The following is a 13,366-nucleotide window of genomic DNA, read 5'->3' as shown; positions in this document are numbered from 1 at the left end:
GTAAGGGAATGAAAAGGAAGTGCTTATCCTTAATCCACTACCATTATAGAGAACATACTATTTTTTAAAATTATTTATTTGAGAGAAAGCGAGAGATTGTGCATACTCGAGAATGAGTACAGGCAGAAGGAGGGGGAGAGGGGCCAAGGGAGAGGAAGAAGCAGACTCCCCGCTGAGCACAGAGCCTGACGTGGGGCTTGTTTCCAGGACCCTGAGATCGTGACCAGAGCAGAAGTCAGAGGCTTAACCGACTGAGCCATCCAGGTGCCCCAAGAACATGCTATCTTTAGAACTTATATTTTGACTTGGGGCACCTGGGTGGCTCAGTGTGTTAAAGCCTCTGCCTTCAGCTCAGGTCATGATCCCAGGGTCCTGGGTTGGAGCCCCACATCGGGCTCTCTGCTCCGTGTGGAGCCTGCTTCCTCCTCTCTCTCTGCCTACTGTGATCTCTGTCAAATAAATAAATAAAATCTAAAAAAAAAAAAAAAACCACAAAACTTATTTTTTAACTTAATCTATAATGAACAACCATTCATTAAATAATCTACGGTATCATTTAATGGCTTTTGAGAGTGTGATTATTTGAACACCATGCCCTACTATTGGTCACTTAGGTTGTTTGTGGTTTTTCACTATTGTAGATAGTATTTGTTGTTTTTTGTTGTTGTTGTTTTTTGTAGACAGTATTTGAATAAACATTTTTTCCTCTTAGTATTTTAGATTCATCCCTGATTATTTACTAGAATAAACTTCTAGAAGTATAATTGCAGGGGCAAAGGGATTCTGAGATTTTGATACATAAACAAATTATCCTTTCGAGAAGTTGTGGCAGTTTCCACAGTCACTGGGAGTGGGTAAAAGAAGCATTTCCTTACATGTGGATTTCCCCCCAATCTCCTGCCCTTTGCTTTCATTTCCTTTGTTCAGAATGGCATTTCATCTGTATGTGATTCAACAGCTTGGTTTTTTTCTCCTAGTGGCTTGAAGTAGAATACTTTTTTCAGTGTGGAAAACAAGGTATTCTTTATAGTTCTCTGCTTGGGAGTTTGGTCATCTGAATTCTAGTCTTGGTTTTACCACTAAGTTGATTTTAATGAACAATAGCTGTGGTTATGATTGTGTACAAAAGTTTAGGGGAGGAAAAAACAATGAACAGTAGACTCAAACATCTGCAGCGTTCTACATTTACTTCTAGTGGTTGTTCAGTGTGCCTTAATGCATTTTATTTCTTTGCATAGATTGTGTTTGACTTTTTCCACCTGTCACGATAGTCTCCATCCATGCAGGCATGTCGTTGTTTGCTCCTTCCTTCCTTCCTTTTTTTGAGATTTATTTATTTCAGAGAGAGAGAGCAGTGGGAAGGGCAGAGGGAAAGGGAGAAGCAGACTCCCCACTGAGCAGGGAGCCCAATGTTGTTCTCGATCCCAGGACCCTGAGATCATGACCTGAGCTGAAATCAAGAGCCGGAGGCTTGACCAACTGAGCCATCCAGGTGCCCCTGTTAGCTCTTTCTAGTGTTCCTCGTATCCTGCTATCCATGTTCAGGGGCATGGTTTGCTTCTAATCTCCTATTACCTCAGGTTTCAGTAATTTTTTTGTTTGTTTGTTTAGTTTATTGATCACTTTATTTTCATTTTTATGACTCATCTCATCATCTTTATAACTTTTTTTTTTCCTTTCACTCAGACTATTTCCTTGGAGGTATATTTCTCAGATGATAAGAAATTCAATGTTTATATTCTTCGATTTAGTGAATCTTAGTATATATGACCACGTGGCTTTATCGTTAGGAGATGCCAAGAGGATCAGTGCTCTATCTCTTTTGCTTTTAGTTTCCCCAACTGCATAAGGGTGCTGAACAATGCCTGTGAGACTCCTTTAGCCTAGTGAAGTTAATAAAAGTCAAAGAACATTTAGGAGTTGCCTGGAGGATAACTTACTGCTTATATGATATCATACCACCCAACAGCTAATGGGCGGATCTTGCCAAAGTGGCTTCTTGTGGTTTTACAGTATGTAGTCAACCAATGGGGTGTGGCTGCTGTTCACTAATGTGGGAATGATGTGCTCGTATGACCGAGTAGATTAAGAATACTTCCCTTTAGGGTGGAAGAGACCACTGACTGTCTATTATGTGCCATGTACATGTTCTCTTAACAACCCTAGGAAGGAAGATAGTATCTCTGTTTGGTAGATGAGGGGGTTATACTTCACAGAAGTTAATTAACTTGCTCAAGGGCAGACAGTGAAGCCAGAATGCAAGGGGAGGTCTCTTTGACTCAAAGCCTATAGTCTTTTTCTCTCTACCACAATTGCCTGTGGTGAGAGGGGATCTCTACGTGAAGGTTTAAGAATATTCCTCAAGCATGCTGTTTATTGGCTTTGCAGAAAATGGGATACGGTGGAACACGTTAAGTCATTTCTGACTCTTTCTTTGTAACAGATAACGAACCAAGCCAAGTCTCAGAGCCCAAGAAGACTTTGTCACCAACTCGTGCAGCAGAACCAAGCCAAACGGTAGATCCAAAACAGGGACCACAAGAACTTCAGGAAAAGAAAATCCAGGTGCTTGAAGAGAAGGTTCTCCGACTCACAAGGACAGTTCTTGATCTCCAGTCTTCCATTGCTGGAGTGAACGAAAACCTCAAACATGCCATTCAGGACGATGCCAGCAAAATGCTGGCATCATGGCTCAGTAACCTGCACCCCCAGCAAGTGCCCGACAGTGCCATTGGCGGAGACACGGAGACCGTCCAGCTTCCCGATGTCCTCAACAATAAGGAATCTGGCATGAAGGACATCAAGTCTGAGTTGGCTGAGGTCAAGGATGCTTTGAAGACCAAGAGTGACAAGCTGGAAGAGCTGGATGGGAAGGTAAAGGGGTACGAAGGACAGCTCAGACAGCTCCAGGAGGCTGCCCAGGGCCCTACGGTGACCATGACGACCAATGAGCTCTACCAAGCCTATGTCGATAGTAAGATTGATGCCCTGAGAGAGGAGCTCACGGAGGGAATGGACAGAAAGCTGGCTGATCTGAAGAACTCATGTGAGTACAAGCTGATTGGTCTCCAACAGCAGTGTGATGACTATGGCAGCAGCTACCTAGGAGTGATTGAACTTATAGGAGAGAAGGAAACAAACCTGAGAAAAGAGATAAACGATCTTCGAGCCCGAGTACAAGATCCTTCAGCTCAGTCAGACTGCTGTGGTGGTGAAAAGAATGGTGACTTTGGGCAACAGATCAAGATGTTAGACCAGAAAATCGAAAGAGTTGCTGAAGCCACCAGAATGCTGAATGCACGACTGGACAATGAATTTGACCGCCTTGCGGTTCCAGAGCCAGACGTGGACTTTGATGCCAGATGGAATGAACTAGATGCAAGGATCAATGTGACAGAGAAGAATGCGGAAGAACATTGCTTTTACATTGAAGAAACCCTTCGGGGGACCATTAATGGCAAGGTGGATGACCTGAAGCAACTTCTCGATCAGAAAATACAGTCTTTGGAAGAGCGCCTGGGGAGTGTTCTCTTGGAGGTGGCCAACAGCACTGAGGCAGAACTCACCCCCCCAGCCTCAGCCTTACCGGGGGTGTCAGGGGCTGGGAACAAGCAGGTCCTGATAGAGTTAAATCACCTGAAGAACAAAGTTCAAGTTGTGGAGGATATTTGCCTGCAGAACTTTCCGAGAGAGCCTCATGGGATAGAAGATACTTTTCCAAATGGAGAAGACCACCTAACGGGTGATAGTTTGAACCTTTTGAAATCCCTGAATGACACGATGCATAGGAAGTTTCAAGAAACCGAACGTAGCATCCAGAAACTTCAGCAGGATTTTCGTTTTCTTTATTCTCAACTAAACCACACAGAGGACGATGTGAATCAGCTCCAGAATGAGCTGAACAGCTGTAGAGAAGGTAAAAACGCGGCAGTGGGTGGGTCTTCTATGGGGGGTGAGCAAGGAAGGACGGTGGAGCCCCTGCCATCTCCCCGGGACCCCCTGGCCCCTTGCTGCAGCCAGCTGGAGGAGAGGTGGCAGCAGCTGCAGAATCGGGTCCTCTCTGAGCTGGGCGCTTGTAAGGAAAACACACACGGGGTCCAGAGGGCCGTCTCCGTGGTGGAGAGCAGGGTGTCTCACCTGGAGAAAACCTGCAGCAAGCTGGACTCCATCTCAGGAAGTCTTCAGAGGATCAAGGAGGGGCTTAACAAGCATGTCAGCAGCCTCTGGAGTTGTGTCAGGCAGATGAATGGGACACTGCGGTCACATTCCAGAGACATATCTGGCCTGAAGAATTCCGTCCAGCAGTTCTACAGCCACGTTTTTCAGATTTCTACCGACCTGCAAGACCTGATCCGATTTCAGCCATCGGCAAGTAAGTTGACCTCTACAGTTCCATTTCTTGTATTTTCTTGCCGCGTGTGTCATGCTAGACTTTGGATGGCCCGTGGAACTAACTGCATCAGTCCTCCCCTAAGTGCGGTTCGTAGGTCGGCGCCAGCTTGTGAATCACTGGTGCTGAGCGGCAGTGAGATAAATACCCACATCGAGAGTATTTGGAAACTTTTATCGAAAACAGTTTGTCATTCCTGTAGCCTTCGCCGTCTTTGCATTTTACAGAAGTACCAGGACAACAAATTGAAAACGAAAAAGGAATACTCCTTCGCCACAGGGAGGATGGCAAATGTCCATCTGTGTATTTCTGTCATGTTGCTGAGCGTAGAGTTGGGGTCCCGTTTTTGGCGTGACGGCTTGGAGCGGTGGGTATCGTTGTCAGTTTTTAGTCAGGGAGCTTCCTGTATGCTTACCGGTTCACTTGTCCACAGCCTTGCCTTTCACTTGCGGGTGTCATAACCTTGGTCTGCATCGTCTTCGGGCTGCCTCCTCTTCCCTGAAGTCTGAGGCCTGGGAGACGGCGAGTAGAATACTGTCCTCTTCCTTTCCAGAGACAGGGACCAGATGCTGGACAAAAAACACTTTAGGGGCAGTGACTGTTGAAGGCCGTGTGGTGCCTAGAACCACTGTGCCTGGAGCAATGCTTCCTGCGTGTTAGATGCTCTGTAAATGTTTGTTGAATGAACGAATGAGTGGTTCCTTAATAACATGAAGTAATATACGCAACAGAGTTCATTTCTTTGCTACTTGAGGGTTCAGCCCATCTTCTCTGAAGGACAGGGCTTCTCTTATACCTCCATTCTTTCATTTAAGTTGTCTCAGTCATGAGACAGCCTCCTCTAATTGGAGGCAGGGACTGAAAGTGAGTTCACATTTATTGAGCCCGTTCTGTGTACCAGCACTGAGCTGGTTCACTCAGGGGGCATGTCTTAGAGCGCCCCCAACCGCCTTTTGGGGAAGGTGCACTTCTTTCCCCAGAGGAAGTGTACATAGCCAGGAAGTAGCGGAGCTGGGATGGGAACCTCGGGTGGGCTGCATCCAAGAATTGTCTTCCAGTCCAGAGCACATCTCCTTTGCATACCCCAGAGTTGAACACAGATTTACAGGGTCCAAAAGTACTTGATGAGGGCCAACTATAGGCCTACAAGGACCCCACTTCCTGGCCCTCTCCCTGTTTTCTCCTCTCTTCCTCTTTGGCTCAGCATCAGGTGACAAAGGCTGTCACATGTTGAACTGAGAATTTATGGTCTGGAGTGGGCCTCTGGGATTTTGGGTCCAAGCTGAGACCTAAAACCCAAGGAGGGAAGGGCTAGAGCATGAGAGGGAGGGGAGCCATGGCGAGTCCTGACTAGGTCCCCAGGAAGCTGAAGGGGCTGAGGTAGTCAGGTAGGAAAGTGCTTTGTTGTTCCCGGAGATAAGGGGCTTGTAGATAAGGGGGCACCCAGGCTCGCCAGGATGGGGAAGCGGGCCTTCACCCCACTGCGAGGCCCACGACACTACACTATTTATAACGCTCCCCCCTTCCCAGGCCCACACAGCTCCTGTATCTCTGGAATGTTGAGTAAAGGTCACAACACTGTGTGTGTTCATAGAGTGATTGTCCTTGGGGTGACAGCGCTGTCTGGACTGTGCTTTATAATAACAGATTGAACCAGATATTTCCAGTTGATTTGCAACTCCCAGGCGGTGTGGGAAGCTGTGTTAACTCTTTCACACTTGTCTATCATGTCAGAGGTGAATGTCTTTAAAGAGAATGTAGCTTCTCAAAGATTATCCTTCTGGAATGAATTCATCACTGTGAATGTAGAATGTGTGGACTTTCGAGAATTCCATTGATCGAAAAGAACCAAAAATAAACAGGCAGGGCTTTCTTTCTCCTTGTATAGCATCCAGGTCTGAGAGTTCTGGAGCCTGAGTAGCAGAGGTCCGGAGGAAAATCAGGAGTGAAGGTCACAGTGAAAGTCACACATCGGCTAGTTAAAAGTCAAGTGAATCTTTATTGAGCACCTGCTGTGTGCAGGGCTCTGTGAGAGACATGGAGAGAATGAGTAGCATGATCCTGTCCCTCAAGGCATTTTCAGTCAGAGTGGGAAAGCCACACAGGTCTGCAGAGAGAATGAATGTGATAGTGTGTAAGGCCCAGCCAATGCTGTAGGGTTTATCCTTTCAGTTCATAAGATTTCACTGAGCCTCTATTATGTGGTAGTTAATGAGCTACGTGTGTGGATTATGTAGATGACAATGCATGCGACCATGACAGTCTGAGGGCCAACAAGCTGACAAAGGGGTGGTCACGGGAATGGAGCTGGGGGGCAGGGCGTAGTGCATAGGCACACTGGGTGTGTGGAGGGGCACCTGCGGCCACTGTAGAAGTCGGAAGAGAGCCCCTGAGTCAAGGCTTCAAGGTTGAGTAGGTTGAGAGTATAGAGGCTGGAGGGGGAAGAGTGAGGTGGAGTGATAAGAGAAGCTTCTGGAAGGAGGCGTTACTGGAACGAATCATGAAGGGATGGTTCGGGCCCAGAAAAGCAGGAGGGAAATACCTGGAAAACAAAAAATGTTTTCCATTTTTCTGTGCATCAGGAACTCAGTGGGGCTTGGTTTAGCTTAGCTTGGTGGTTCTGCTCCATTTGACATTAGCCTGAGTCAGTCTCTCGGCCATCAGCGGCTGGCAGCTGGGCCTGGCTGGGCTGCAAGGTCAGGGTTCCTCCATGCAGCCGTTCTCTCTCTCTCTGTCTCTCTCTCTCTGGCTAACTTGGGCTGCTTCACAGCATGGCTGTCTCAAGGTAGTCAGACTTACTACATGGTGACTGGTCCGTAAAGGAAAGTGGAAGCTGCTGGGCCCCTTCCAGGTATGGCCGCCTCTCTGCCACATTCTGTTGGTCAAAGCAAGTTAGCTCTTTTTATTTTATTTACTTATTTGACAGACAGAGATCACAAGCAGGCAGAGAGGCAGGCAGAGAGAGGGAGGGGGAAGCAGGCTCCCCACTGAGCAGAGAGCCCGAAGCGGGGCTTGATTCCAGGACCCTGGGATCACGACCTGAGCCGAAGGCAGAGGCTTTAACCCACTGAGCCACTGGCGCCCTGCAAGTTAGCTCTTGAAGGGTGACATGGTTTGTATGTGTTGGAGGGAAGGAATATTAATGACAGTCATCATATCTCCCTCAGGGAGCAAAGGCCCAGGGATGAGGATGCACGATGTGGGTTTGGACCAGGAACCAGATGGCTGGACCGACCAGGGAGGCGAAGTTTGGCCTTTCTACCCGGCGCACAGCCCTGTTCTCAGATGCTGTTCTTTTCTTCAGAAGCATCCCTAAGGGGTCCTGAATTTTCCAGAAGGCACCCAGGGCGGGAGCAGAAGGGGCTTCTGCTGATGCTCATATAGCTCCAAGTCTATTTCGTCTCCCTCCCATTAATGCAGATGTTCTTCCTTGGGGTTTAAAAGGGACTCTTAGAATTTGCAAATGTTGGCTGTTTTTTTGGACCAAAGGTCCATGGTTTTCATCTGGACACAGAGAAGTGCCTAGCTTCCAAAAGGTAAAGAGCCAGTATCTCACCTTGAGCTCAGTAAAATGTGATGCCCCTCTCCTGGCCCCCTCCATTCCACCCACCATTCATTCCTGTACTCATTCATTCAGCTCATACAATCTGAGCCACATCCTGGGGCTGCAGTACCAGCCTCGTGAATGTTTTACTCCGGTAGAAAGACAGTCAATGCACAGCCAAGCAAATAGTGATCTGATTTCAGCCAGTGCTCAGTCCATAAGGAAAGACACAACAGAGTAAGTTCATGAAGAAGAGGAGACAGCAATATATTTTAGGTGCATGGCCAGGGGAGGGTTGCTCAGTGGAGATGACATCTTTGTAGAACCCTGCAGAGATCTGTGGGAAGTGTTCCAGGCTGACAGAACAGCATGTTCAAAGGCCCTGAGGCAGTAATGAGTTGGCCCTGTTTGAAAAACTCAGAATGCTAGTTTTATCAAGTATATGAACAAGGGAAGTAGGTCCTAAGCATTAAGGTCAGAGAGGGGGTAGGAACCATATCATGGAGGATTTTATAGGCTATGGTAAAAGATTTACGTATGATGAGGAACTGTCAGAGGATTTTGACCCAGCAGCATTTATTTCCTGGGTTTGCAATCCCAGCTACCTCCATGCTTTCTCTGGGACTTTGGGGAAGTCATTTATCTACCTTAATTACCTCACTTCCTGTATCTTTTAGTTGGAAATAATAATGACACTTACCTCAAAAAGTTGGTTTAAAGAGGATTAATACTCATAAGGAGTGGAGTATTAAATAGTGCCTGGCCCCTGGTAATCACTGGCATTACCAGTAATAGGTAATCAGTGGGCATTACCTATTATTTTAACCCTCTGTCCCTTGTAATAGATGTTTACTCTGCTCATGACTGAACTTTTCTCCCTTTCACTTCCTACAAACCCCCAGGCACTCAGTCTCAGAGAAGCCAGAGCAGCCTGTCCACAGAGCAGACACGGGATGAGAGCGCTGCATGTCAGGCTCCTGGCTGCTCTGTGGAATGTTCCAGATACCCAGTGGGGGTTTTCTCTCCCCCCCCCTTTTTTTTCTTTTCTAAGTCGGGGGTCAGGTGGGAAGTACAAAAAGTCCAGAAATGTCCCCTCTCAAGCTATTCAGGATTCACGTTCAAATACTTCTGTTGATGAGAGGCTCAGCACTTGGGACGAAGTTAGGTTGGTAAGTCCTCTGTCCTTCTGTCTGAGGTGGCCGTAGGGGTTTGGCCCTCTCCCTGCCCATGCTCACTCCCATCACTAGAGATGCGTGGGGCCCTGCCCTTCTGGCTGGCACCCTCTGCCTTTCCCTGGGTGGGCATCTTGCTCTGTGGCACGCAGCTCCAGGGTCTGCCCCCAGCCTGGGTGAGAGGCATCTTTTCCTGCCTGGGCCCCGAGGACTGCCTTGGCCTGTAACTTGAGCATCGTCAGCAAGGCCGTGGCTGGCTGCCCTCCTTTGACAGCCGGTGCATCCCAGCCTCCTGCTGTGACCTAGATGCTGAGTCCTGGCTAGATGCCAGTGTTTGCGCTGTGCCTTTTATTATGAGAGAGAGGGGGCTTCCTGGGGTTGAGAAACCTGGGGCTCCCGTTGGGTGTGGACGGCAGGCGGAGGAATACTTCTGTGCATCAGGGAAGCTCTCTTACCCTGCGTCACCGTTCCAAGAAGGGATGTGCCCGCCTAGATACTAGGATGTTGTTTCAACAGACCCCAGTGACAGCCGCATTACTTCCTTTTTCACATCCCCCCATCTGTTTCTTCTGCTCATGTCGGAGGGGTGTTTCTCTTAATACTTGCATTAGACCAAGCACAATGTTTCATTTAGGAGTGTTAGAGATTCAGGAATCCCATCTTTATCAAGTTGCTTAATGCAAGCTGTGCCATGAGAATAAAAAAGCATGAATTTTCCAAATATTTAACCATAAAACTTGGCGAGGGGAAGGGTGGTCTGATGCCACAATGCTGGCGTGGGCTCTCAAGTTGAAATTGGCTGAATCTGGGGCTGGTTTAGGTCCAAGATAGCGTGATGGGCCAAGTCAGGGTTTTTTAAAGATATAAAGGCGAAAGCAAACTGCGTATACTCAGACCATCCTGACTCAAGCAAGATGCACCCTTTGACCCTGTGGGCATCTGTATTGGTCATGTCCTTTGATGGGCGTAAGTAACAGCTGCTTTTCTGTATCTTAACCTTGAATTTAGAACAGTGGTGTTCTCAGGGCTGAGCTCTCCCATAGCTGCATGCAAAAGTCCTGAGGGAGCTTTAGAAAAAGAAGAACTCTGTTGGGGGGGCGGCAGTCAGGAGATTCCTGCTCAACAGGGATGAGACATGACCCAGGAATTTGTTATCAAATTTGTAATTAAAACAAAACAAAACAAAAAAACCCTAGTTCTGGTCTCAGAAGCAGAAGGAAGGCCACTTCAAAGGCAGCAGGATTATCACCACCCAGGGCGAACTATGCCCAAAAGAAGGGGAGAAACAGGGAAGAAGGGAGAGGAGAGAGAATGAAACGGCGACTTTGACACTGGGGGCAACCAGAGGGGACTTGGTGTGAGCCAGTCCGCTTGTGGACTCTTCCACGCTTTCCATCTCCCTCACTGCAGCTTTGTAGTAAGTCTTCAGCCAGGGAGTATAGATCCTGTGCATTTCTTTAGGGATTTGAGGATCCGCATGTGAAATTCTATTCCCTCCCCCCATAATATTCCCACGTGATGTTGACGCCTGGCTAGGTGAGACTCCCCCAACCCTGGGATTCTGTGCTTGCAAATTCTTTCCCGTTTCAAACGTCTCACCGCCACGAGTACGTCTGTGTCTGCGTCTCCATGTTCTCTAGGTTGTGCTAGTGGGAAATATGGCCCCAATTCCAGGGTTTCCCGCGTGGTTGCGTGGGGACTCGCTCTGTCGCCCTCTCTAGGAGGCCACCCTGCGCTCCTTCGTGCCTCCCAGGGCTTCCTGTCGTTCCAGCCAGAGCCGCCAGCCGCGTCCAGGTCACCGCGTGCTCAGAGGAGAACCGTGGCCGGGAGACCAGGTCAGGGGCTGTAAGGGATCTCCCCGCCCCAGCAGTCCCCAGCAGGCCTGCTCCGGGGGTGACCGGGGAGGGGGGGTGCTCATGCGTCAGCCGCGCTGCTGCGGGGAGCCGGAGCAGCCCCTTCCCGTGGTCCACGCTGGTGGTCAGCTGCGAAGACTTCGCGGGCGTCCTGGGAGCGTCTGGAGGCCCGATGGGCACCTGTCAGGCTTCCCGGCAGGTCGGCCGCCCCCTCCGCCGGACGCCCCGAACAGTGCGTGACAGCGGGGGAAGCGGGCACTGGTTCGGTCTGGTTGGCAGGCGGGGGCCGGGGTCTGGCCTGTTGAACCGACCAGGCGGATGAGGCGGGAGGGGTCGCTGGCCTTCCCGCAGCCCAGCCAGGCCTGAACCCACACCACAGGCCAATCCGTACGCCTGCTCTGCTTCTGGAACAGACGCCCCCACGGGCCCTCCTTCCTGCAGTTTCGCGCCACCTTACAGCCGGCCTCCCTCTCGGGTGGCCTGGCGGCGCAGGGGCACAGACACAACCCGGGCTCCTGGCCCCCCCCCCCCCGCCAGGGTGCAAAGCAGCCGCAGGACCCCCGTTCTTCGCACGTGGTCTCGTGGAGGACTGCGGCTGGGCTTCCGCGGGTCTTTGCTTTAGTGAGGGCGGAATGGCGTTTGATAGGAACTCTGGAGAAGGAGCGGCCTTTCGCGGCTGGGTTCCAGGCCCGTCTGCGGCGGGCTGCGGTGCTGCCAGCCGGCTGGGGCGGCCTGAGGCCACAAGGGCAGATCAGGACTGGTGCCTGGAGCAGCTCCAGGGGCCAAGGCAGCGCACGCGGGGTGCGGCCCGCCCCTCCTACGCCTCCCTCGGCTCAGACGCCTGGGCAGCAACCCTGGGCTCTTCGGGACGGCTCAGTTCAAATGGTCACTCTCTGAATTAGAAACACATGTTGAGTTCAGAAAGATAGCCACGGCCAGGAGTGATCTTTCCAGAATGAGCAAAATGCTGTCTCAGTCTTTGTAATGCATGTATCTGCGTTGGAAACGACAGGCGATACGGTGATGCTGGGGAGCCGGCAAAAGCTAGGGGTGAGGGGGCGGGGCTGGGGAAAGGACGTGACCCAGGGCAGCTTTGTCTTCACGGCCCTGACGGATACCTCTTGGAGCAGTCGGCCGCTCACAGCAAGCATGGGTGCCCTCCGCAAGGAGATCAGTGGAGGATATTTGTTTATTCTTTTCCCTCTGGCTTCCACCCTGTGTGACAAGCCCGGGCGTTGAAGGAGTGATGGATGTAAAAGAACGGTCTGAGACCCCCAGAATGAGGAAGACTTTTGGCCAAAATTCAAGTGCCTAATGCAATGGCTGGCGGGGGGAATTAGGGTGTGGCCCCTAGTACCTGCCATCCTTCTAGACTTCATTCATTCACCAAACACTTAAATGTCTCAATGTGATGCGGCCCTGTGCCAAACCAGAGGATAAAATCTCGTTAAAATGTGTCCTCAATGGCTCATCATCCAGCATGACAGGAATGATATTAAAAAAATTGAAAGAGCTCCCAGAGGCTCAAAGTGCTTCAAGGTTCAGAGGTGGGATTGTTCAAGCTCTGTTAGGCAGATCCCTTCTGGCTTCCTGGGAGAGGTGGTGTCTGAACTGGGTCTTCAGGGAAGGTGCTGGAAGAAGCTGTCTTAGGGAGTGGGAACACTAAAAGCAAAGATGCAAAGGCAGGGAAGCTCAGAGGAGGGCAGGGCACCAATGAGGACACTGAGGCTGCAGGAGGAGTTGGAGCAGGTGGGGACACTTGGGATGTTGGGAGAGATTCGGCTGGATTTTATGAGCATTGGGAAACAACTGCAGATTTTCAAGCGATCATATGTCCAGAAAGCTTTCAAAAAGTGCATTCTGAAAAAGGTGTGGAAGGAGGAGCCAAAGTATTTCAGGCTTAGAATCAGCAGGACTTAGCAACAGATCATGTGTGTGTGTGAGTGTGTGGAAGTGTGTGTGAGTGAGAGAGAGAATATGACTGAGTGACTGGACGCGGGGCCTGGGAGAATGCTGGTGGCTTTCAGAGAAAGAGCGTTGGTTTGGAGAGTGTGGTAGGAACAGGTAACAAAATAAGGACCAGTTCAGGGGGCTTGTACTTTGCTGACCGCCATCCACTGAGGACTGAGGGAAAGTGTTTACTTTTAAATTTTGGATGGAGACACATACACTTGGACTACAGGACAGGAGCCCTAGTTGGGGGGTGGGGAAGGAAAGAGGCCTGAGGAGTGATGTGGATGGGGCAGCACCAGAAGGGAAGGGAGGCCAGCTGGGAGGCAGGGCTCCAAATGGGGGGCACTGGCATGAGGAGGAGGGAAGGGAGGACAGATGCAGAGTGCAGGCAGGTGCGCTTGCATTGGAAGGCAAGGGTAGAAACAGGCCCTTGGAGAGTGTCTTCTTCAGTTAC

General features: G+C 50.0%; 1 protein-coding gene across 2 annotated transcripts in view; it reads left to right on the top strand.

Moving 5' to 3' along the window:
* Positions 1-13,366, top strand: part of LOC111142514 (elastin microfibril interfacer 2) — a 55,034-nt gene that overhangs the window by 32,444 nt on the left and 9,224 nt on the right. The window contains exons 4-5 of one of the 2 annotated variants that reach the window (XM_022495750.1): positions 2,444-4,372; positions 11,460-11,497. In XM_022495750.1, coding sequence (XP_022351458.1) covers positions 2,444-4,372; positions 11,460-11,497 — 1,967 coding nt within the window. The remainder of the gene's footprint in view (positions 1-2,443; positions 4,373-11,459; positions 11,498-13,366) is intronic. The other variant, XM_022495749.1, reaches the window with a different exon arrangement.

The sequence above is a fragment of the Enhydra lutris genome, unplaced genomic scaffold, assembly GCF_002288905.1.
Source record: "Enhydra lutris kenyoni isolate GAN:26980312 unplaced genomic scaffold, ASM228890v2 scaffoldscaffold8, whole genome shotgun sequence".
Taxonomy (NCBI): domain Eukaryota; kingdom Metazoa; phylum Chordata; class Mammalia; order Carnivora; family Mustelidae; genus Enhydra; species Enhydra lutris.
This window is presented reverse-complemented; position numbering and strand designations above follow the sequence as displayed.